Source organism: Ranitomeya variabilis, chromosome 2 (assembly GCF_051348905.1).
Source record: "Ranitomeya variabilis isolate aRanVar5 chromosome 2, aRanVar5.hap1, whole genome shotgun sequence".
Taxonomy (NCBI): domain Eukaryota; kingdom Metazoa; phylum Chordata; class Amphibia; order Anura; family Dendrobatidae; genus Ranitomeya; species Ranitomeya variabilis.
Window position 1 is genome coordinate 843644550 of NC_135233.1, and position 26345 is coordinate 843670894.

A 26345-nucleotide genomic window follows, 5' to 3' on the forward strand; every position below is an offset into this window, starting at 1 on the left:
ACCGGACGTCCCCCACTGACAGACAGGGCCACGGACCGGGTCTAGCCACCGTGACAACCCCAGGACTGAGACCTAGAGGCCCGGCTCCGGGTACCCCTCGGCCCTGCGGCGGTGTGGGGGCGCTCCACATACATGTGAGAGCTGTGTGAGGTACATATAACAGATTACATACATGTGAGAGCTGTGTGAGGTACATATAACAGATTACATACATGTGAGAGCTGTGTGAGGTACATATAACAGATTACATACATGTGAGAGCTGTGTGAGGTACATATAACAGATTACATACATGTGAGGGCTGTGTGAGGTACATATAAGAGATTACACACATGTGAGGGCTGTGTGAAGTACATATAACAGATTACATACATGTGAGAGCTGTGTGAAGTACATATAACAGATTACATACATGTGAGAGCTGTGTGAAGTACATATAACAGATTACATACATGTGAGGGCTGTGTGAGGTACATATAACAGATTACATACATGTGAGGGCTGTGTGAGGTACATATAACAGATTACATACATGTGAGGGCTGTGTGAGGTACATATAACAGATTACATACATGTGAGGGCTGTGTGAGGTACATATAACAGATTACATACATGTGAGGGCTGTGTGAGGTACATATAACAGATTACATACATGTGAGGGCTGTGTGAGGTACATATAACAGATTACATACATGTGAGGGCTGTGTGAGGAACATATAACAGATTACATACATGTGAGAGCTGTGTGAGGTACATATAACAGATTACATACATGTGAGGGCTGTGTGAGGTACATATAACAGATTACATACATGTGAGGGCTGTGTGAGGTACATATAACAGATTACATACATGTGAGGGCTGTGTGAGGTACATATAACAGATTACATACATGTGAGGGCTGTGTGAGGTACATATAAGAGATTACACACATGTGAGGGCTGTGTGAAGTACATATAACAGATTACATACATGTGAGGGCTGTGTGAGGTACATATAACAGATTACATACATGTGAGGGCTGTGTGAGGTACATATAACAGATTACATACATGTGAGGGCTGGTGAAGTTAGCATTCAATACACATACATACTCAATAGTGCAGAGTGTGTATGCACAGACTGCCTCGCAGATATGTGTGCAGGGCGCACAGTCCGTCATGTACCTGCCAGGCTTGTGTGGTACAATTAGCAGGTGACGTCCGTACCTGTGAGAGAACATGGACTCCACCTCTGTAATGTGGCCGCACTCTCCTCCTCCTCCTGCCGGCCTCCTCTCAGCAATCCCACTGTACTCCCCTCACTCCATGCCTCCCTCCTCACACAGCGGACTCTCATCAGCAGGCTCCTTGCAGTCCGGACAAGATGTTGCAGTGGTGAGTGCTCTGTAATGGCTGCTCGCCAGCGGCATCCCGACTCCTTCTCCTGGTTACGTCCTTGGTTCTTAGATGAGAGTAGTTGGTGGCTCGTTTATCTCATGTTTAATACGGAGTCATTTTGTTGTGTTTTGATCCTATTTGAGTTGTACAGAGTCATGTGGACTGCCCGGGAGAGCGGTCACCTTACCGGAGACTTCGGGAGCAGCAGGCACAGGCAGTAGCAATGTTTGGTGATGGAGTCACGTCCATGGAGTCCTAGTCATCGCAGTCTCTCAGACTGGTGGGCGGGTGGCACTGTGGTACAGGGGAGGCTGGTGGTAGTGTACTGTGGTCTGGGGAGGGGCGGCTGGTGGGACTGTGGAGCGGGTGGTTCTGGTGGGACTGTGGAGCGGGTGGGCTGGTGGCACCGTGAGGCTGGTGGCACTGTGGGGTGGGTGGGCTGGTGGCACTGTGGGGTAGGGCTGGTGGCACTGTGGGGCTGGTGGCACTGTGGGGTGGGTGGGCGGGCTGGTGGCACTGTGGGGCTGGTGGCACTGTGGGGCGGGTGGTTCTGGTGGCACTGTGGGGCTGGTGGCACTGTGGGGCTGGTGGCACCGTGATGCTGGTGGCACTGTCAGGCCATTACAGCATTACTGAGGTTGCTCTGTTGTACACCCGACCTGTGGCTATATGCGGTTTTACAGATCGCTGTACTCAGGGAGTGACTTCTGCGATATCTGGAGATTATTGTTCTTATACACAAATTCTCATGATTGATCAGGGAATTACTGGGCGTCCAATACATTCCTAATGTGATTAAACTCTGTTTCCAAATTTGTCAACTTTCCATTGCATAAATATTTCCGAAAAAAAGAATTCATTAATTATGTAAAAGCCATGGTAAAGTACGGCGATTAATTGAAGCTATGCATTATTTACAGTAACTGCTTTAATCACATGCCAAAAGTGTATTTGACGCCCTCTACTTTCCCATGAAAAATCACTCTCGAGAATGAATTTGTGTGTAAATGAAAGTGATCGCATCATTGCAACTGATTAAAATGTGCTCTCATTGATTGTTAATGGTTGGTGCTCATTCATGTAGACCCTAATCGGGCGAGTGCTGTCCATTGTTTTGATGGATCGCACTCGTGTCTGTTATTCAATGAGGCTGAGCATATCGCAGAATTTTTCCTCTGACAAGTGTCTGAGTTGGAGCCGATATTCAGATCACACGGACTGACAGTCTTGCGACGTTGGAAATTTTTTTTCCCTTTAACCGAAAGAATCAGATCACACTAATGCGCACACTGATCAGAGTGTGATTTGCATATTTTACCCAATTTGCTTAGATGAGTGAATATATGCGTGTGACGTGACCCTAGCCTAATTTTAATCCTTTAGCTTTCAAAAACGCATTAAAAAACGCATCAAAACCGCGCAAAAAACGCACCTGCGTTTTCTGCCAAGAGCTGCGGATTTAGTGCAGAAAAATCCGCAGGCAAATCTGCAATGTGTGTACATCCCCTTGGTCTGCAAAAAAGCATGGACATGTGAACAGCTCCATAGACCATAATGGGTGCGTGTTCTATCCTTGAAAACCACATATCGAATATCATCTGAGTGCAATCCGATTTCCATGGAATGAAAGAATGGAGAAGGTGGAGAAATGTTTTTTTCTCCACATCCAAGGAGAGTGGGATCATCAGAATTAATCTGATTTTCTCGCACGAGAAAAAAATCTGCTCGTCTGCACCTGCCCTTGTGCTGTCAGTGACTGCTCACATCATGAACTGATTAAAAAAAAGCCCGCGGGTCATGTATTACATTATCAAACCTCAGCAATCACCATATAAAATTACAGTGTTTCCTAATTGGTTGGTTGCCTTACTTTACCATGGCAGAAATATACAGCAAACTCTGCATTTTTATACAGTGATGGCTTTTGTCACGTTAGAAATATATATACGTGTATATAGTGATGCAACGTAATTAACCCTCTTTGTCCACTTTTATGTACCTGCTTACATGATGACTGGGAATAAAGAAACTGTAAGAAAATTGATTACTATTCGCTTACTTGTGAGATTGCTAGATTGACTATAAGAACTTGTTTTACATTTTCCCCAGTCTTAAAGCTGAGCAGATGTGCAATGACTGCACTGGTGTTCGTCTGACGGCTAACTGCTATTTTGTGGCCTTCACCATAAATATGTAAATGGGTTAAGGTTATTTTGTTTTGGGAATGGAATAAGATGCTGACTGACACCTTTTTGGTGGGGGCTTGTTTCCTCTGTGAACTACGGATTGGGAATGTTAAAATCAAACAGACCTGTCTCTTCTGCAATTAACCCCCTCACTACCTTTTGAGGAACAGTCAGGAGGCTATAAACAACCACGAACTTTAGACTAATGTCGGTCGATCCTGCCGGTATTGACAGGTTTGTCACAATCTAATGTGCGCGAGGGTCCCGGATGACTGATTGTTGGGGAGATGTCAATAGGGCATGACCGATTTGGGACTGCTGATCACTTTGATGGCTGTGGCAAGATTTATCTGTTGTAGGGAACACAGGAGCACTAGCAGGAACAAGCGTTATGGTGTACGGGAGAGCCAGCTGAGATGATGATCGGCCGAATGATCTAATGGCAAGCATAAGATTTGTCATCTGATTCCACTGAAATTGACCTGTTCGCTGAATAACATTGTCAGAAAATATACAGCGGGTAAAATAAGTATTGAACCCGTTAACAATTTTCTAAGTAAATATATTTCAAAAGGTGCTATTGCCAATAATCAGTTTTGTAATTTGTCCCAAATACCTTTCTTCAGTCAAGGAGGCTGGCCTTTCCCCCCCTGCTGCAGACTACTCACAGCCGTCACTCAAATCTTCTTGGCGCCGGGTGCCGCCTCTTCACCTCTGTTTTGAAATGAGCCGGCGCCTGCGCTCTTTTCTCCTGCCTTGGGCAGGCGCAGTGAGCGCTGCCCGTCTGTCCTCATATGCAGTCTAGCTGACTGCGCCTGTGCGGCCGCCCTGCCTGTGAAGCCCCGCAGTGTCTTCTGATTTATTCACATTGCGGGGCTGGGATTCACAGGCAGGGTGGCCGCACAGGCGCAGTCAGCTAGACTGCATATGAGGACAGACGGGCAGCACTCACTGCGCCTGCACCAGGCAGGAGAAAAGAGCACAGGCGCCGGCTGATTTCAAAACAGCGGTGAGGAGGCGGCGCCCGGCGCCAAGAACATTTGAGTGACAGCTGTGTGGCATCTGCAGCAGGGGGGAAAGGCCTGCCTCCAGGACTGAAGAAAGATATTTAGGACAAATTACAAAACGGATTATTTCTGCAGTTACAGCACCCAGAACTAAAAGAGCCACCTTGTCAGAATGCAGCATTACTGCTGCACAAGGTGGCTCTTTTAGTTACAAACGCCTGGGGGGGGGGGGGTGACAGGTTCCCTTTAATACTATATTCCCACACCTATAATAGCCACTGCTATTAGAATAGATTGAGCAGGAGAGCAGAGACACTGACCGATGATGATGAAACGCACCTGCAGCAATGTTTCTCAAGAGGATGGAGAAAGGGTGAGGTCCGTAGGTGTGTTTCCCTTAGGGTATGTTTCCACGGTCCGTATCGGCAGCGCTTTGGACGCAGCTCCATCCAAAGCGCTGCTGGCTTTTGTGTGCACGGTGATTCCGTATGTGTCCATTGAGCCATGCAGAATCTATACACTGGACTGTGATATTTCTCTTGCTGAGACTGAGCGTCTCCGCTACATACATTGACATGTCCGTGTACGCAGAGATGCCGGAGGCGTCCCTGCACGCATAGTGGAGATGGGATTTCATAAAATCCCATCCACTATGCTGTAACATCTGGCCGCTGCGGCTGTACGCAGCGTCCAGTCCACAACAAATACTGACTGTGGAAACATAACCTTATTGTCGTTCCGTGTCTGTTCTCCTGCTCAATCTATGGAAGTGCATGTCTGAACGGGGATCACCCACACCCAGGATCTGACTGCAAGTAGGAAACTTGCTAAAGCCCGTATTTACTTAGAAAACTGATATATTCCAATACATTCCCCTCTAAAGATCCACATCCATGTAGTAAATAGGATCATTATACTGATTGGGTTGGTGGTAGATTGCTCTGTGTGTGCCCTGCTTCAGACATTCCATTTCATTCGTACATACTGGTAATATGAGGTTTACTAATGAGTTGACCGCTGTACAGACTAATTTAGTTCCTTTTTCATGGACACAACCAGGTTCTGCATAGTGATTCATTCTTGTCCTGGGTATTGTTTGCTCAGTAATGGAGGGATAGTTGTGGTTTTCTAGTTTGGCAACTTGTGTGTCAGGTTTCCAGGACTGATAAATCTTGTGTAAATTTTGTCACCTGGATACAGCGTGTCATTTCATGGTGATCCAAGTTTCTGTTTGAGTCATTTAATCAATGCCAATAGAGACTATGGATTCACTGGCCATGGCAACAGATTAGTATTCAGGACCAAGACTTTTCATTTTCCCTACAACAATAAATTATTTGGTTCACACAAAATAATTTCAGGAGACTGTAATCTGAGATAGTTGTTGGGCTTCATTATATGGTGGATGCTGAAGTTTTTTTTTTTTTTCAATGTTGGTAAAAGAAAAAAATGCCAATTCTTTCTTGTGTTTTCCAACCACCTGGAATTCAACTTCAGTATCCAAGCAGAACTTATTTAGCTCATCCTCGAGACCTCAACATGAAGCAGTGGGTCTTGATTGAAATCTTCTGTGATGACAATCGGGTATCTACAGTACATTTACCAGACTAATTAAAAAATTCTCAGAAAAATATTCTGTTGCAAATAGACTGAAATCTTGACTGCCAAAAACCATTATTGATGGAGTAACAGCAACCTGTTCTGCTACATTCAGCAAGAGCCCGCAATGCAGTGGCTGATGTCTATGTAGAGTGTGGGCGATCCTGACTGCCAGATAGAATTTTCTGCATAGGTGACGCAGCAACTCCAGGTAAACCTCAGATAACCCTTTGTTTCCCAATCAGGCGCTACTCAGTGGTGACGAGGTCTGACAACTGCACTGTGGATAATTGGAGGCCTTTTTGGGTGTCAATGCTAGTTTGCCATGTCATGTGGACTTTTCTTATAGGGACGATCTAGACACGTTCTGCTTGGGATAATGCCATCCTTCTCATCACCTGTACAGAAGAAGTATTAATGTTTATTAATATAACTACTAAACTTGTGTTAACCTAAAGCACACTACAGGGTTGTTATTCAGCAATGTTTTCTACTGAATTTGTGTCTGTCCATCTGAAAAAGTGTATTGAATTTAATGACTGCATTCTAGATGGCTGCTATGTCGGTGATATGGCTTAAAGAGTGTAAAGTGACAAGTCTGTAGTTACTATAATGCTCAACACACGCACTGTGAGGATTTTCTGGTGTCTACGCCGGGATCGACAGTCACGTGACCGCAAGTCTGACATGCATACTCCCATCCAAAATCTGACTAGACTGTCTTTGTGTAGGCAGATCGCAGACTTGCGATCATTTGACTGTCGTTCCCTGCGCAGACATCGGAAAATCCTCACAGTGCAGTGTGTGCGCTGGTAGGATTCACAAGTCTGCAGTCACATAATGACTGTAGACTTGTCATTTTAGACCGCGCAACCCTTTTAATAAGATTATCTCTTCCCCCAACCATTTGCCACATCATTTTCATTTTATATAGGCTTTTCCTTACTTTTGAGACTTGCTGTATAAATAAAGCAAAAGCATAAATTCAATAAGGCAACAGTGCATGAAGTGTTCATTTCAGTTTTAGCAAGGTGAGAATAATTGTGCAACCAACTGTACCCAAGTAGCCATGCAGTTCATGGATCAGCCTTTAGGCTCGTTCATACAACCGTATTTTTCATGTGAGTGCTGTTCGTGAAAGAAAGACGCATTGCTCTCAGACCAATGTTATTACAGTAAATGGGACAGCGAAGATGCCATAGGGAGCCACAGTAAAACATCTGATTTTTGTGGATACATTGCAATTCTCTAACAATAGGAAACTATAAATGATAGCTGCTGCTATAAAAACCAAAAACAAATTGCAAACGGATGAAAGCAAAAAGTTGTCCAGGGTTTGTTTATTAATGAAACTGATTTATATTATTTTTATTTTAACCTACCATCAAATAGAAGAATTGCCCCTCTTCTACATTTGAATACCATATGGAATACTATCTCTAGAGTTTCCACCTGGGACTTTTCCAAAATTGTATTGAAACGCTTTTCTTTTCTTTTTTTTAATTACCGTATTATTATGCATGTCAGTGTTTTTTCATTACCAGGTATGTGGCAAAGCTAGTTAAACCAGATATTCCCTTACCCTAGACTTGATGTATCTAGTATCAAGTCCATTAATGATTGCTATGCTTTTCTATACCTTTCTTCTTTGGGCTCCATCTTGGTATGAGCTTAATGGAATTCATGTCAAAGCTATCTTTACTGTGTGAGGGATGACAAAGGATCAACCACACTGTAAATTTATAGAAGTGCGATATGATCATAAAAGTGTCAGCTTAAGTGACTATATAACTATTCCCATGGCCTCGAAATACAATATGACAATCAGTTCTCACTTGCAATATTATCCCATACTTTAAAAATGACAGGTTTAGCATAATATAGGTCGAGTATATGAAGCCAAGTAAGTTGCACCTAAAACTTAAGTCAACAATCATCTAGTATCTCGATGACCAGGACAACTAAAACATGTTAATTTTAAGTTATTTTGAGCTAACATAAAAGAGCAATGTGAGGATTTACATACAAGTATTTTATTTTTCCCTTTTAGGAACAGTCAGGGGACGCAACTCCATTGCCTCCTATCATCAGGACAATTATGCAATTGACTGACGAGTGATGGATGAGGTCGCAGCTGTTTTCCCCACTAGGCCAGTACCGTACATACTCGAGTATAAGCCGACCCGAGTATAAGCCGACCCCCCTAATTTTGCCACAAAAAACTGGGAAAACTTATTGACTCGAGTATAAGCCTAGGGTGGAAAATGCAGCAGGTACCGGTGAATTTCAAAATTAAAAATAGATGCTCCATACCATTCATTATGGCCCCATAGATGCTCCACATAAAGCTGTGCCATATATAATGCTCTGCACCGTTCATTATGGCCCCATAGATGCCCATAGAAAGCTGTGCCATATACAATGCTCTGCACCGTTGCCCCATAGCTGTGCCATATACAATGCTCTGCACCGTTGCCCCATAGCTGTGCCATATATATAATGCTCTGCACCGTTGTCCCATAGCTGTGCCATATATATAATGCTCTGCACCGTTGCCCCATAGCTGTGCCATATATATAATGCTCTGCACCGTTGCCCCATAGCTGTGCCACATAGTGCTCTGCACCGTTGCCCCATAGCTGTGCCATATATATAATGCTCTGCACCGTTGCCCCATAGCTGTGCCATATAGTGCTCTGCACCGTTGCCCCATAGCTGTGCCATATATATAATGCTCTGCACCGTTGCCCCATAGCTGTGCCATATAGTGCTCTGCACCGTTGGCCCATAGCTGTGCCATATAGTGCTCTGCACCGTTGCCCCATAGCTGTGCCATATAGTGCTCTGCACCGTTGCCCCATAGCTGTGCCATATAGTGCTCTGCACCGTTGCCCCATAGCTGTGCCATATAGTGCTCTGCACCGTTGCCCCATAGCTGTGCCATATAGTGCTCTGCACCGTTGCCCCATAGCTGTGCCATATAGTGCTCTGCACCGTTGCCCCATAGCTGTGCCATATAGTGCTCTGCACCGTTGCCCCATAGCTGTGCCATATAGTGCTCTGCACCGTTGCCCCATAGCTGTGCCATATAGTGCTCTGCACCGTTGCCCCATAGCTGTGCCATATAGTGCTCTGCACCGTTGCCCCATAGCTGTGCCATATAGTGCTCTGCACCGTTGCCCCATAGCTGTGCCATATAGTGCTCTGCACCGTTGCCCCATAGCTGTGCCATATAGTGCTCTGCACCGTTGCCCCATAGCTGTGCCATATAGTGCTCTGCACCGTTGCCCCATAGCTGTGCCATATAGTGCTCTGCACCGTTGCCCCATAGCTGTGCCATATAGTGCTCTGCACCGTTGCCCCATAGCTGTGCCATATAGTGCTCTGCACCGTTGCCCCATAGCTGTGCCATATAGTGCTCTGCACCGTTGCCCCATAGCTGTGCCATATAGTGCTCTGCACCGTTGCCCCATAGCTGTGCCATATAGTGCTCTGCACCGTTGCCCCATAGCTGTGCCATATAGTGCTCTGCACCGTTGCCCCATAGCTGTGCCATATAGTGCTCTGCACCGTTGCCCCATAGCTGTGCCATATAGTGCTCTGCACCGTTGCCCCATAGCTGTGCCATATAGTGCTCTGCACCGTTGGCCCATAGCTGTGCCATATAGTGCTCTGCACCGTTGGCCCATAGCTGTGCCATATATATATATAATGCTCTGCACCATTGCCCCATAGATGCTCCACATAAATCTGTGCCATTGCTGCTGCTGCAATAAAAAAAAACAAAAACACATACTCGCCTCTCTTGCTTGCAGCTCCCCAGCGTCCGGTCCCGGCGTCTCCCTGCACTGACTGATCAGGCAGAGGGCGGCGCGCACACTATATGCGTCATCGCGCCCTCTGACCTGCACAGTCAGTGCGGAGAGACGCCGGGAAGATGGCGCGACGCCCGGCGTGTGGAACGAGGACAGGTGAATATGTAATACTTACCTGCTCCCGGCGTCCCGCTCCTTCCCCCGGACAGCTGGTCTTCGGTGCCGCAGCCTCTTCCTCTGTCAGCGGTCACCGGCACCGCTGATTAGAGAAATGAATTATGCGGCTCCGCCCCTATGGGAGGTGGAGCAGCCTATTCATTTCTCTAATGAGCGGTCCCACGTGACCGCTGAACAGGGGAAGAGGCTGCGGCACCGAAGACCGTGGGACGGGCAGGGGGAGCGCCAGGAGCCCCGGAAGCAGGTAAGTATATGACAGTGCTCACCCGCCGACCCCACCACTGATCATGACTCGAGTATAAGCCGAGAGGGGCACTTTCAGCCCAAAAATTTGGGCTGAAAATCTCGGCTTATACTCGAGTATATACGGTAATTGGGAAACTCATATTGAGGATATGGTATATACACATCCGATTCCAATGCATGGAATATGTATACCTTGGTACGGTCATTGCCAGCTCCACAATAACATAAGGAATTAGCTGTCACCACCAATCATTCATACAGGCCGATTGGACACCCATTGAGAGAGCATATTGCTTCAGGGGTGCGGTTTCCAGAGCAAGAGGAATGGAGCAATTAAATTTTATGTAATTAACATGGAAAAGTAGCCAGGGTTTATTAAAAAAATATATATATATATATATATATATATATATATTTATAAAGCTGCTACAAAATGGGAACAAAACAATATGGTATGTACAGTACAATCACATGGAACAAAAGAGAATGCAAAAGAAAAGTACTAAACCTGTCAGTCCCCTTTATCAGTTTTGTACAATCACATGGTGTAAAAGGGGATAATAAACAAAAAGTGCTAAATCTGTGACATGGAAATGGCTTGCAGCTTAGCAGAAGGAAGCACTCCTTTTAGGAAAATGGACAGAACCACAGCAAGCTCTGTCTTCCTGGACTGATGTGACAAAAACTCAGATTTTTTTTTTTTTTAAATTGTATGAAGGTTATGCCCACATACCTTCCCTTGATAAGCTTATATGGGGGCTTGTCGTCAGATGTTCTAGGTCTTTAGAAAATTGAGATTCCCAACTTTCAGGATATCTTAAGGCCCCGTCACACATAGCGATTTACCAACGATCACGACCAGCGATACGACCTGGCCGTGATCGTTGGTAAGTCGTTGTGTGGTCGCTGGGGAGATGTCACACAGACAGCTCTCTCCAGCGACCAACGATCAGGGGAACGACTTCGGCATCGTTGAAACTGTCTTCAACGATGCCGAAGTCCCCCTGCAGCACCCGGGTAACCAGGGTAAACATCGAGTTACTAAGCGCAGGGCCGCGCTTAGTAACCCGATGTTTCCCCTGGTTACCAAAAAAAACAAACAGTACATACTCACCATCTGATGTCCGTCAGGTCCCTCGCCGTCTGCTTCCTGCTCTGACTGAGTGCCGCCGTACAGTGAGAGCAGAGCGCAGCGGTGACGTCACTGCTGTGCTGTGCTCTCGCTGTACGGCGGCACTCAGTCAGAGCAGGAAGCGGATGGCAAGGGACCTGACGGACATCAGATGGTGAGTATGTACTGTTTATTTTTTTTTACATTTACGCTGGTAACCAGGGTAAACATCGGGTTACTAAGCGCGGCCCTGCGCTTAGTAACCCGATGTTTACCCTGGTTACCAGTGAAGACCTCGCTGGATCGGTGTCACACACAGCGATGTCAGCGGGACCTCAACGACCAAAAAAAGGTCCAGGCCATTCCGACACGACCAGCGATCTCGCAGCAGGGGCCGGGTCGCTGGTACGTGTCACACATAGCGAGATCGCTACTGAGGTCGCTGTTGCGTCACAAAACTTGTGACTCAGCAGCGATCTCGCTAGCGATCTCGCTATGTGTGACGGGGCCTTTAGCCACAAGAGGTCCCAGGCGGGAGATGTTATCTGTCCTCTCACGACTATACCTTTCTATAGAAGTGAAACATGACATGGATAGCATCATGCATTTGCCGATATTAAGTTGGAGCTGTTCGGACAGCCTTACAGTGATTTCAGTGCTTTATTTTTGTCATTTCGCAGCGAAGTAGAAAATATGTCTTCCATAAATATCAGATTAAGGCAAACCCCAATATTCATCACTGACCACTGGCTCCAGAGTGTCTGAGATAATTCCTTTGAACATAGGAAGCTCTTGCCTTGTACTTCTCCACCTTTGTGTAAATAAATCCTAGACTTGGTGGCTGACTCTCCCCAGATTCCCTAATGTAATTACCTGTTCACGGCAGGAGGTCCCACTTCAATGGATGTTGAAGAGTCAGCTCTTTCTCACTTTTCCAGTTATAGTTAATCTTATATCTTCAATATGAGGGTGATATGTCCCTCTCGGAGATTTTTTTTTTTTATGGATTTTACAATATTTTTTTTTTTCTGAGCTATATATAATTTTATTTTCTTAGTTTTTATTTAAACTATCATATTACTAATATAAATACTGCAGCGATGGCATAAAAAAAGTATTGAAATTTTTAGATGTGAACCAATATAAAGCATGAACATGAGTTTTTTTCAATCAGATGATTTTTTTTTATTGTGAAAAATATAAAAATCAGAATGTAAATATATCTTGATAAACGATAGTTTTATCGAGGTCATGCAGACCTCCAGATTCCCTGCATCTAGTGACTGTGTATACAGCTCTAATAATGAATTCAGTGAGAACTGTATAAATCTTCTCTAGCGCTACTTTATCATCTTAATGCTATCACTGTAGCTGGAAGGAAAGTTGTGTATTTGGGACACTCTAAATTAATTACAGATAAAATGAAACTGAAAAATAGCATAAAATAGTCAAAGTTGAAGATATTCTTTAGGCTATGTTCACACATTGCTGGAAATGTCCACTGCGGATCTGGTAATAAACCCACAACAAATCTGCAGACAGAATCCGCATGGTTTTTTTTTGTTTTTTTTTTCAGATTTTGTTGTGGGCTTCCCCCTACTTCAGGACTAATCATTGAATAGGGTGAAATCCGCAAGGAAAATCCACGCAAGAATGAGTAGGCTGTGGATTCTTTTTTCCGCAACATGTGAATGGGATTTTGGAAAACCTACGGTACTTATTTGCATTGTAAGGCCGGGGTCACACTTGCCAGTGCAATGCGAGAAACTTTCGCATCAGTACCCGGGCACTCGGGACCAGATCGTTCAGCTACATAGAAATACATACAGCCGCACATTCCTGTCCCGAGTGCCTGCGGCAGTGCCGGGTATTGATGCGCGAGTTTCTCGCATTGCACTCGCAAGTGTGACCTCGGCCTCAATTGGATTTGGGGTAAGCAACTACTCCACACATTCGAGATGTGCGATCTTGGCCTTAGTTAATGTAGTTGGTCAGTCCATTGATAGTGTTTCATTCTTCAGTTTCTGCAAGTAGTGTAAAACCATTTGCATCTATAGATTTTGTCATGTAAATCTACAGATCTAGTTTTATTTTTTTACCTGGCTATTCTTGGACATTTCTCTTCATACCTAACTCATTATACAAATTTAGATATTTGTAAGACCTCAGTTGATAGAATAAACATGATTGGCTTTGAGTATTAACCCTTTAATTACCACAAAATGTTGTGCTTTTATATTTTTCTTTATCTTATTCCAAGAGCCGTAACATTTTTATTTTTCTGTTGACCTAGCACATGAAGGCTTTCTTTTGCGGGAAAAGATTTAGTTTTGACGCCATTCATTTCACCATGCACTTTACTGGAAATAGGGAAAAAATCGAAGCGCAGAGTAATTGAAAAAAAAATCTCAATTCTGCCATTTTTTTTTTTTTTTTTCTACAGCATTCATTATATAGTAAAAATGACTTGGCAAAATGGTTTTCCGGGCCAGTACCAATTTTCTTTTTTTGTCCTTAAACTTAATTTATTGGTTAAAAAAAAAATTGAAAAAAAAATAATTTCCTGAGACTTTTTTTTTTTTTTTTTACCATAGATGGAGCTGTATGATGGATTTATTTTTTTTAACCCTTAGCTGACATCTATATTTTTTTTATTTATTTTTTTTATACTATTATAGCGTAAATTATACAGTGTGTCTGTAAAGTCATGGTGCACTTTTGACCAGTCACAGGATCTATTTATAGTTTACATTTTGGGGCCCTTTCTCTGGCCCAATCATATCAGATCTGTTCATGAGGAGAGATAAGAACCGATCAAAGAACACAAACTCATTTAAGCTGTTGCTGTTCTCGAATCAGATTAACCCCTGATAAAACTGAACTCTGATTAATACACTGCCAGGTCTGTGACATCATGCAACCACAAGCTTATGCCAGCTGTGTGGTTTTCCATGCCAGTCGAGATGTGGACGGTACAGAGGAAAGTTCAGTGTGTTCTGTGGCTCGCTAAATTCGAATCCGTGACCAAAGTGCTGCGTGAATATCAGCGCGTTTATATCAAAGCACCACCACATGGGAATAACATTACTCGGTGGGATAAGCAGTTGGAGGAAACCGGCAGTTTGGTGGAGAAACCCCGTTCTGGTAGGCGATCAGTCAGTGACGAGTCTGTAGAGGCTATACGGGAGAGCTACCTAAGGCTACTTTCACTCTAGCGTCGGGAACAACCCGTCGCTGTGCATCGGGCCGAGGTTCCCGACGCTAGCGTGGTCTCCGCCGCACAACGGGGGCAGCGGATGCATTTTTCCCACGCATCCGCTGCCCCATTGTGAGGTGCGGGGAGGTGGGGGCGGAGTTCCGGCCGCACATGCGCGGTCGGAAAAAGCGGACCGTCGGGAGCAAAAAACGTTACATGTAACGTTTTTTTTTCCCGACGGTCCGCTAACACGCCCAAGCGTCGCAAAACGGACGCAACGTTTTGCAATGCGTCGCAAATGCGTCGCTAATGTAAGTCTATGACGAAAAAACGTATCCAGCAAGAACTTTTGCTGGATGCGTATTTTCGGCAAAACGACGCATTTGCGACGTATTGCAGTTAACGCTAGTGTGAAACTAGCCTAAGGAGCCCTAAAAAATCTGTGCGTGCGTGTGCTCGACAATTACACCTAAGCGAGACTACAGTTCATAAGGTGTTAAAGAAACGTCTCTGTTTAACGGAGTACAAATTGCAGCTGTTGTACGCTATCAAACTGGCAGATAGACCCAAACAATGCGCATTTGCTACAGATATGCTTCATGAGATTGACAATGATGCAAGATTTTTGCAGAAGATTGTGTTTAGCGATGAAGCGACCTTCCATAAAACAGAGAATCACAGGCGTTATTCATTCTCTTACGCCAGACGTCCTTACCCATGTGTGGCAAAGAACTTCACCATCGTTTGGATGTGTGTAGGGCAACAAATGGAGCCCACATCGAACTGCACTGAATAGCTATGAAACTGGGAGAGTTTCTTTTATTTGGAGCAGATTTCACATTTTCTATCGTTTTTTGTTGCTTTCCAGTGACTGGTCTAAAGTGCACCATGACTTTACGGACACACTGTATTTTGATAATTTTTTAATCTATTTTTCTTAGAAATTGGGGGAATTGCCACAACCAAAAAGAAAGGCACCCTTTAACTGCCAGCCTGCATGCAGTGTGTGCAGAGCAACTTGTGCCGGGGCGATATACTTGGCAGTGATGGAATCACTCTCCTGCTCCGCCCCGGTGACTCGGTTACATGTTGTTTACACCGAGATTAACACTTCATTTTCACTGTGTGGCAGCATTTCAAGTCAGCCAGATATACAAGCTTTTAATTTTATTTATCTACCGATCAACCCTATTGCAAGTAAATATTCCAGGTATTCTATCAGCCTGTCTCAAAAGAAACACTGCAAAATGCGTGTTCTTAGGGTTTTATGACTTTTAATCTTTCTTTCTTTTTTTTTTTTTTTTTTAAACCGTCTTTATTGAACAATAAATAGAGAGTGTGGAAAAATTGTTCAAAGGCATCAGAAAAGATCCAACAAATAACATTTTACAGTACTTTTGGGTAAGGTTTCTCCTTGTGGAGAGTGACATACCAGCTCTGGCTTGTCAAGGTAAGGAGGCTTATTCGCCATGAGATGCTCCTCTGGGAAATTTAATATGCAAATTTCCTCTTCAGAGAAAAAGCTGGTATGTCACTCTCCACAAGGAGAAACCTTACCCCTTAGACCCCAGTCCAGAGCCTCTCACCTAGCCAAATCAGTTCTCATGCTCTGCACCGACGAGGGCCAACAGCCCGAAACACCGTTTCTGCGAATTGAGATACTGATTTGGCTTTTATCCTAAGGCATATTGCACGACTCATTAAAGGGTTGATTGTGACTTGTAGGATCGCTACTTCCAACAGGTGGCGCTATAGAGTTAAGTCCTCTTTTTCTCTGAAGAGGCAATTTGCATACAGTACTTTTGGACATTAGACAGTGTATTATAACTATAACCAACTTCTCCTCCCCATCCCCCCCTCTGGGCACACACCTGTATATTCATAAAGTATTAATCAAGCCTGACAGGAATTCTGCCGTCTATTTGCTCTCATGTACCAGTCTGTAAATTGGAAGCAACCATGAATCGTCTGGCGTCTAGATAATGTCTGGGTATTAATAAAAGAAGACCATATACCGTATATACTCGAGTATAAGCCGACCCGAGTATAAGCCGACCCCCCTAATTTTGCCACAAAAAACTGGGAAAACTTATTGACTCGAGTATAAGCCTAGGGTGGAAAATGCAGCAGGTACCGGTGAATTTCAAAATTAAAAATAGATACTCCATACCGTTCATTATGGCCCCATAGATGCTCCACATAAAGCTGTGCCACATATAATGCTCTGCACCGTTCATTATGGCCCCATAGATGCTCCACATAAAGCTGTGCCATATATACAATGCTCTGCACCATTGCCCCATAGATACTCCACATAAAGCTGTGCCATATATACAATGCTCTGCACCGTTGCCCCATAGCTGTGCCATATATATAATGCTCTGCACCGTTGCCCCATAGCTGTGCCATATATATAATGCTCTGCACCGTTGCCCATAGCTGTGCCATATAGTGCTCTGCACCATTGCCCCATAGCTGTGCCATATATATAGTGCTCTGCACCGTTGCCCCATAGCTGTGCCATATATATAGTGCTCTGCACCGTTGCCCCATAGCTGTACCATATATATAATGCTCTGCACCGTTGCCCCATAGCTGTGCCATATAGTGCTCTGCACCATTGCCCCATAGCTGTGCCATATAGTGCTCTGCACCGTCCATTATTGCCCCATAGCTGTGCCATATAGTGCTCTGCACCATTGCCCCATAGCTGTGCCATATAGTGCTCTGCACCATTATTGCCCCATAGCTGTGCCATATAGTGCTCTGCACTGTCCATTATTGCCCCATAGCTGTGCCATATAGTGCTCTGCACCATTGCCCCATAGCTGTGCCATATATTCTCTGCACCATTGCCCCATAGCTGTGCCATATAGTGCTCTGCACCGTTGCCCCATAGCTGTGCCATATACTGCTCTGCACCATTGCCCCATAGCTGTGCCATATAGTGCTCTGCACCATTGCCCCATAGCTGTGCCATATATATAATGCTCTGCACCGTTGCCCCATAGCTGTGCCATATAGTGCTCTGCACTGTCCATTATTGCCCCATAGCTGTGCCATATAGTGCTCTGCACCATTGCCCCATAGCTGTGCCATATAGTGCTCTGCACCGTTGCCCCATAGCTGTGCCATATATATAGTGCTCTGCACCGTTGCCCCATAGCTGTGCCATATAGTGCTCTGCACCATTGCCCCATAGCTGTGCCATATAGTGCTCTGCACCGTTGCCCCATAGCTGTGCCATATAGTGCTCTGCACCATTGCCCCATAGCTGTGCCATATAGTGCTCTGCACCATTGCCCCATAGCTGTGCCATATAGTGCTCTGCACCGTTGCCCCATTGCTGTGCCATATAGTGCTCTGCACCATTATTGCCCCATAGCTGTGCCATATAGTGCTCTGCACCATTGCCCCATAGCTGTGCCATATAGTGCTCTGCACCATTGACCCATAGCTGTGCCATATAGTGCTCTGCACCATTGCCCCATAGCTGTGCCATATAGTGCTCTGCACCATTGCCCCATAGCTGTGCCATATAGTGCTCTGCACCATTGCCCCATAGCTGTGCCATACAGTGCTCTGCACCGTTGCCCCATAGCTGTGCCATATAGTGCTCTGCACCGTCCATTATTGCCCCATAGCTGCTGCTGCTGCAATAAAAAAAAAAAAAAACACATACTCACCTCTCTTGCTTGCAGCTCCTCGGCGCCATCTTCCCGGCGTCTCTCCGCACTGACTGATCAGGCAGAGGGCGGCGCGCACACTATATGCGTCATCGCGCCCTCTGCCTGAACAGTCAGAGCGGAGAGAGAGACGCCGGGAAGATGGCGCGACGCCCGGCGTGTGGAACGAGGAGAGGTGAATATGCGATACTTACCTGCTCCCGGCGTCCCGCTCCTTCCCCCTGTCTGTCTTCGGTGCCGCAGCCTCTTTCTCTATCAGCGGTCACCGGCACCGCTTCATTAGAGAAATGAATAGGCGGCTCCGCCCCTATGGGAGGTGGAGCCGCCTATTCATTTCTCTAATGAGCGGTCCCACGTGACCGCTCAGGGGAAGAGGCTGCGGCACCGAAGACAGTGTGACAGGCAGGGGGAGCGCCAGGATCGCCGGGACTAGGTAAGTATATGACAGTGCTCACCCGCCGACCCCACCACCGATCATGACTCGAGTATAAGCCGAGAGGGGCACTTTCAGCCCAAAAATTTGGGCTGAAAATCTCGGCTTATACTCGAGTATATACGGTAATTAAAAACCGTTCAGTGTAGTTTTCTTTATTCAGTATGGACTCTATCCAGTCCATCTTGAAGAGATAGGCTACCTTCGTATTAATTAAGCTCAAAGTGGGAGTACTACCCCGTGCCCATAAATGTAGAATACTTTTACGGGTGGCTGCCGCCCAGGCAAATTGAATACGGCGCTGCTGAACAGAAAGCCTCACCGATCTTGTGGGAGAATGTTGAATATGGCCAACTCTGGAGAAAGAGAGATAGATACTCCAAAGGTATTAGTGAGATGTTGCAAGAGTGTATCCCAGACCTCCCGTATTTTTAGACAGTCCCAGAGACAATGAAAAATATCAACTGGAGAATGTAAGCATTTAGGGCAGGGGAAATCAGGGGGGATATTTTAGATTTAATCTCTGGGGAGATATGTGCTCTATAGAATATAATGAGTCATGTTTGTGTAACTATCATATGGTAACAGAGTTAATACATAATGTGGCTTTCAAGAGGTCTTTTACCTGAAAGTGGGTTAGTTCAGATACCCACCTCCCTGGGCCCGGTGAAGAGTCTGACCACTGTATGGAAGATTTTATTGATTTGTATATAAAACTCAGTTATTCCTCGTGTGGGCTTTAATGGAGATTAAGTTTAGAGGGTGTATTCTAACGTCGTCCGGTATATCCCGCAGTACCGAGCTTATATATGGTCTAATTTGGGTAATAGTAACATTATCTCCCACCAGGACTGGGTATTTAAAGACCGTGTCTTCTAAGGTAAGAGGACACTGATTGTCTGTTAACATGTCCCCAACCAATCGACAACCACTATTCTCATAAAAATCCGCTAAAAAACACACTATAAAAAGTAAATCAAACCCCCCTTCATCACCCCCTTAGTTAGGGAAAAATAAAAAAAATGTATTTATTTCCATTTTCCCATTAGGGTTAGGGTTGGCGCAAGGGTTAGGGTTTGGAACACATTTACGGTTGGGATTAGGGTTAGGGGTGTGTCAGGGTTAAGGGTGTGATTAGGGTTATGGTTGGGATTAGGGTATGTGCACACGTTGCGGATTTGCTGCGGATCCGCAGCTTTTTTGAGGTGCAGAAACGCTGCAGATCCGCAATTGATTTACAGTACAATGTAAATCAATGAGAAAAAAAAAAATGCTGTGCACACTTTGCGGAAAATCCGCTGCGGATTAAAAGAAGTAGTATGTCTCTTCTTTTTTGTGAATCCGCATCATTTTTGTACCCACTCCATTATAAAAAACCGCAGCAAATCCGCAAGAAAACCGCAGCAAAAACGCACAAAAAACGCTGCGGAACCGCACAAAAACCGCGACAAACCCGCAGGTGCATTTTCTGCCAGGAGAGACAGAATCCGCATCAGAAATTCCTAAGCCTAATCCGCAACGTGTGCACATTGCCTTAGGGGTGTATTGGAGTTGGGTGTGGTTGGGGTTGGGGTTAGGGGTGTGGTTGGGATTAGGGGTGTGTTTGGGTTAGGGTTTCAGTTAGAATTGGGGGTTTCCACTGTTTAGGCACATCAGGGCTCTCCAAACGCGACATGGCGTCCGATCTCAATTCCAGCCAATTCTGCGTTGAAAAAGTAAAGCAGTGCTCCTTCACTTCCGAGCTCTCCCGTGCGCCCAAACAGGGGTTTACCCCAACATATGGGGTATCAGCGTACTCAGGACAAATTGGACAACAACTTCATTTTCTCTTGTTACCCTTGGGAAAATAAAAATTTGGGGGGCTAAAAAAAAACATTTTTGTGGGATAAAAATGATTTTTTATTTTCACGGCTCTGCGTTATAAACTGTAGTGAAATACTTGGGGGTTCAAAGTTCTCACAACACATCTAGATAAGTTCCTTTGGGGGTCTAGTTTCCAATATGGGGTCACTTGTGGGGGGTTTGTACTGTTTGGGTACATCAGGGGCTCTGCAAATGCAACGTGATGTTTGCAGACCAATCCATCTAAGTCTGCATTCCAAATGGCGCTCCTTTCCTTCTGAGCTCTGCCATGCGCCCAAACGGTGGTTCCCCCCCCCCACATATGGGGTATCAGCGTACCAATTCTCCTGTTACCCTTGGGAAAATACAAAACTGGGGGCTAAAAAATAATTTTTGTGGGCAAAAAAAAAGAATTTTTATTTTCACGGCTCTGCGTTATAAACTATAGTGAAACACTTGGGGGTTCAAAGCTCTCACAGGACATATAGATAAAATCCTTAGGGGGTCTACTTTCCAAAATGGTGTCACTTGTGGGGGGTTTCAGTGTTTAGGCACGTCAGGGGCTCCCCAACGCAACATGGCGTCCCATCTCAATTCCAGCCAATTTTGCATTGAAAAGTCAAATGGCGCTCCTTCTCTTCCGAGCTCTGCCATGCGCCCAAACAGTGGTTTACCCCCACATATGGGGTATCAGGGTACTCAGAACAAATGTTACAACAACTTTTGGGGTCCTTTTTCTCCTGTTACCCTTGGTAAAATAGAACAAATTGGAGCTGAAGTAAATTTTTAGAGGAAAAAAAAATTAAATGTTAATTTTTTTTTTTTAAACATTCCAAAAATTCCTGTGAAACACCTGAAGGGTTAATAAACTTCTTGAATGTGGTTTTGAAGCACCTTGAGGGGTGCAGTTTTTAGAATGATGTCACACTTGGGTATTTTCTTTCATATAGACCCCTCAAAATGACCTCAAATGTGACGTGGTCCCTAAAACAAAAAATGGTGTTGTAAAAATGAGAAATTGCTGATCAACTTTAAACCCTTCTAACTCCCTAGCAAAAAAAAATGTTGGTTCCAAAATTGTGCTGATGTAAAGTAGACATGTGGGAAATGTTACTTATTAAGTATTTTGTGTGACATACCTCTGTGATTTAAGGGCATAAAAATTCAAAGTTGGAAAATTGTGAAATTTTCTAAATTTTCACCAAATTACCATTTTTTTCACAAATAAACACAGGTAATATCAATGACCTTTTACCACTATCATGAAGTACAATATGTCACGAGAAAACAATGTCAGAATCACTGGGACCCGTTGAAGCGTTCCAGAGTTATAACCTCATAAAGGGGCAGTGGTCAGAATTGTAAAAATTGGCCCGGTCATTAACGTGCAAACCACCCTCGGGGCTTAAGGGGTTAAAGGGAATCTGTCACCCAAAAATCGTATATGAGCTAAAGCCACCGACATCAGGGGCTTATCTTATTCTGTAATGCTGTAGATAAGCCCCCAATGTAACCTGAAAGGTAAGAAAAACAGGTTATATTATACTCGCCCAGGGGGCCTCTCTGACCTTTCCCGACACCTGCGCACTGCAGTACTTTGCTCTGCCCTCAACAAGAAGAGGACGTCATCGTATGAAGATAGGAGGTGCCGGACTGCGACGCCCATCGGACCCGAAACGCATCGGGGCGAGTATAATATAACCTGTTTTTCTTACCTTTCAGGTTACATCGGGGGCTTATCTACAGCATTACAGAATGCTGTAGATAAGCCCCTGATGCTGTTGACCTTAGCTCATATACGATTTTTAGCGTTACAGATTCCCTTTAAGATATTACATGGAATATTCATCCTGTCTCATCCAAATTTCCATGACACAGACTAAGCTAGGAGTCTTTTTAGGTCTAGCATGTAGCAGAGGTCTGAGAGTTAATTGTTCCCCAGGACAGCTCTCTTTATATGTCTTATTGACAGTGAGCTGCTTATCAGAGGAAGGGTGTACAGGCACTGAGGCAACCTGTGACAATAGACTTTTATGCTGGGTCCACACATCACCATATCCCTTCCGTAGGTCCAAACCAGTTGGAGTCACGACCAGACCCACATGTACAGTCCAGTGGCAGCACATGAATCGTGTATCGGGCCCAGGGCGCCATTAACATAATTGCAGTCATTTTTCTTCATCTGTCAATCAAGTGGAATATAGTCTTCTAATAGACCTCACTGTTGTGGTCACAGACAGAAATACCGGGCAGGGCAGGAAGCCGCCACCAATGAAGCCGCCAGCATTGATGATGAAAAATGGCTCCCAGCATATAAGGAACCTGTTGGGCATTTCACAATGACCAAAACATGAGCAGCCCAATTACTGCCTCCCTCTTTATAATAGGCTGTGTTTTACTAAATAAACCTTGGGGGTAGGTAAGGGAAGTTCTAGTATCTTAAAGATACAATAGCCTTAAAGCATTTGTGCAGCTCCCTCTGGCTTCTCCCTGGCTCCTTTCTTCATGATTGACAGGTGTTCTTTCCTTTGTGTATAGAGAGATACCTGTTAATCATGTTGAGCAGCATGGCAGGGAAACAATTCTTTCTTAACACATCCTTTTTTTTTTCTTTAAAGGGTATCCTTTCTCTTAAATGCCACAGCTTACTTTCACAAGGATGCCTGATTGTAATGCTGCATGAAACTGCCCACAGGTTCCCTTAAAGTAATATAATGTTAGCCCCTTTTGTCCAATATATTTTGAAGGGTCCATATAAAAGATTAAATACTACATCTGTTCCTATTAAAATGTAACATTTCACTTTTTTATTGCTTTTTATACTAAACTTTGCACTTCCATAAAAAATTAAGTCAGCAAGATAAGATAGGAATATTTATATGTAATCAGTGAGGCACAAGTTAATAATTGTAAGTTTATAAGTATGAGGTTATCTGTTAGGGTAAAAAAATTTGCATGAAATATTGGTTGTGGAATTGGCACGGAAATTCTGAACAAAATGTGCAGTACAGTATGTTGGCGTAGACAACTGCAGGCATATCCTGGGGAAGAATATATTAGAGGTATTCTCAAGTTTGGAAGTTATCCCCTGATGATCTGATGGGATCCCCACTCTTCCTGAGAACCTGGGCTCTGACGAGTGCCATGTGCACTGCAGCCGTATTCATTGTTAGCTGAGCCGAGTACAGCGATCTGCTGTCTCCAGTGATCCCAATAAGAATGAATGGCGCAGCAGTGCGCATGATCAACCACTGCTCCATTCACGTTTGTCTCTTCACAGTCCCAGTTCTTGGGATCAGTGTGATTCCCAGCAGTTGGACTTCCAGCGATTTGGGAATTTATCACATATTCAATAGATAAGGGATAACGTCCAAACCTGAGAATAAAATCATATGCCGTTAATAATTCTTATTTTCATATTGTATTGTATGACATTTCTAGTTTGCAACGGTTCTTGTAATTCTCCATGCTGTGATGAAGTAGGTAATTCTCCCTCTATGTCTGAATACTTCACAGGCTATTCTCATGTTATTACATTGCTTTAATTAGTAATGACTGCATGCAATTAAGCAAGTTTGCAAGTGACTTGACAGGCAGGGTAGGCTGTCACTATAGAATGTGGCTGCCAGTGTTCAGCAGAAACTTCTGTACAGCACAAAGCCTTACTAGTCAAATCTCACTATACAAAGACCAACATTGCCACCATATTGTAATGGCTATAATTTCAGCATGGTCACTCTGACCTATTAAAATATAGGAAATGGGTTGTCTCAATATAAATCTTCAGGAGCGCATGCCGCTCACGGATGGTTGTCCACTCCTGAAGATTAACTGTTCCGACCACCTGCATAGTCATGAAACTGTTCTGAATAATGATGAGCGAGTATACCTGTTACTTGGGTTTTCCAGAGCATGCTCGGGTGGTCTCTGAGTATTTTGTAATGCTCGGACATTTTAGTTTTTGTTGCCTCAGCTGCATGATTTGTGGCTGCTGGACAGCCTGAATACATGTGGGGGTTGCATGTTTGTTAGGGAATTCCCACATGTATTCAGCCTGTCTAGCAGCCGCAAATCTGGTGATCTTGATTTTGCAGAGACCGAGGCATCATTGGCCCTTTGCTTTCCCATCGCAGTCCCTAAAAGCACAATCTAAACTCACTGCACATTCTGCTGCCCCTTTAACAGCATCATCCTATTCTACACATGGTAATGGTGCCCCCCCTTTGTTCCCCTCACAGTAGTATTGTGGTATTTTGTTTCCCCAACACAGTAGTAGTACCACCCTTTGTGTCTTCACACGTTGATAGTGCCCCCCTTGTGTGCACACATAGTAATGGTATCCCAAAATAGTAATAATGTCCCTTCAGTTCCCACTTCACAGCAATAGTGTCCCCTCACAATATAAATTCCCATTTTGTACCACCACACAAAAAGTGCCATCACCTGCTTGCCGATCAATGATGATGGTGTTGCACCTCTACAATGTATCTGCACTGGGCTCTGAGCCCACTATGAACACCGCTCTTTTTCTTCTGCCCCTGCCACTAGGAAAACTGCTTATACATATGGCAGCAGGGTTGTTGTAGACTTTCCTGAAGAGGTGTTTTGGGGTAATATTGAAGGTTTCAAAGGTAGTGAGCTTGATGATAATTTTTGGTAGCAAAGAGCAAGGAGGACAAACGGAAAAAATCTTGGAGACTGTTTTTTTGGTTCTTTGAAGCATCAGTTTTTCACTGCTAGCACTCGTACCTGTGATGGTCTATGGGGCAGTTTACATGGCTGTTTATTTTATTTTTTCCCCTCAGTCCGAGTGGTCTGCATAAAAGCACCGAGACTTGGCCATTATTGATCCATTTGTAGGTTTAAACTTGCCAATGCAAGTTTATGGGTCTGCAAAACAAATCCAATTGCCCTCGAATGCCATCTGTATGGTGGAAAAACATTAAAATTTGAGAGTCCTGGTAACAAATAGGAGGCTTTCAAGGCTACTCCAATCTCTTCATCAGGCATAGTATAACACAAAATCTGAAGAGTCACATTTATACACAAGAGGACACCGGAATAGTGCAGTAAATAAGACGAGACATAAAGCAGAACTATCAATGTCTGGAAGAGGACAAACCGTTGTGGCAGTAAATAATGGAGGCATTCATAGATGAGGAGTGTGAAAGTTTTATTGTCCTGTGATTTAGGTCTGGTCCACGGATGTGATGACCCCACTAGGTCTGAGGAGCACATTCTTAGTTGATGTAAAAAGTCCTAAATCCATGCGACACTTTCATTGATGCACTGAATGTGTCAATGGCTGTCACTTTTTTTTTTTTTGTACTCCCAAATTTTTCTGTCTCTGAGATTTGAAGTTACCTTTTAATACCATATGCAAATTGCCTCTTCAGAGAAAAAGAAAACTTAAACTCTATAGCGCCACCTGTTGGAAGTAGGGATCCTACAAGTCACAATCAACCCTTTAACGAGTCGTGCAATATGACTTAGGATAAAAGCCAAATCAGTATCTCAATTCGCAGACACAGTGTTTCGGGCTGTTGGCCCTCGTCAGTGCGAAGCATGAGAACTAATTTGGCTAGGTGAGAGGCTCTGGACTGGGGTCTAAGGGGTAACGTTTCTCCTTATGGAGAGTGACATACCAGCTGGCTTGTCAAGGTAAGGA

At 44.4% G+C, this 26345-nt stretch overlaps 1 protein-coding gene across 1 annotated transcript in view; it reads left to right on the plus strand.

The window, feature by feature from the left end:
- The first annotated feature begins 1122 nt into the window (after positions 1 to 1122).
- B3GNT7 (UDP-GlcNAc:betaGal beta-1,3-N-acetylglucosaminyltransferase 7) overlaps positions 1123 to 26345 on the plus strand; it is a 44288-nt gene continuing 19065 nt past the window's right edge. Inside the window, exon 1 of the mRNA XM_077290176.1 lies at positions 1123 to 1376. Coding sequence (XP_077146291.1) covers positions 1366 to 1376 — 11 coding nt within the window. The 5' untranslated portion in view covers positions 1123 to 1365. The remainder of the gene's footprint in view (positions 1377 to 26345) is intronic.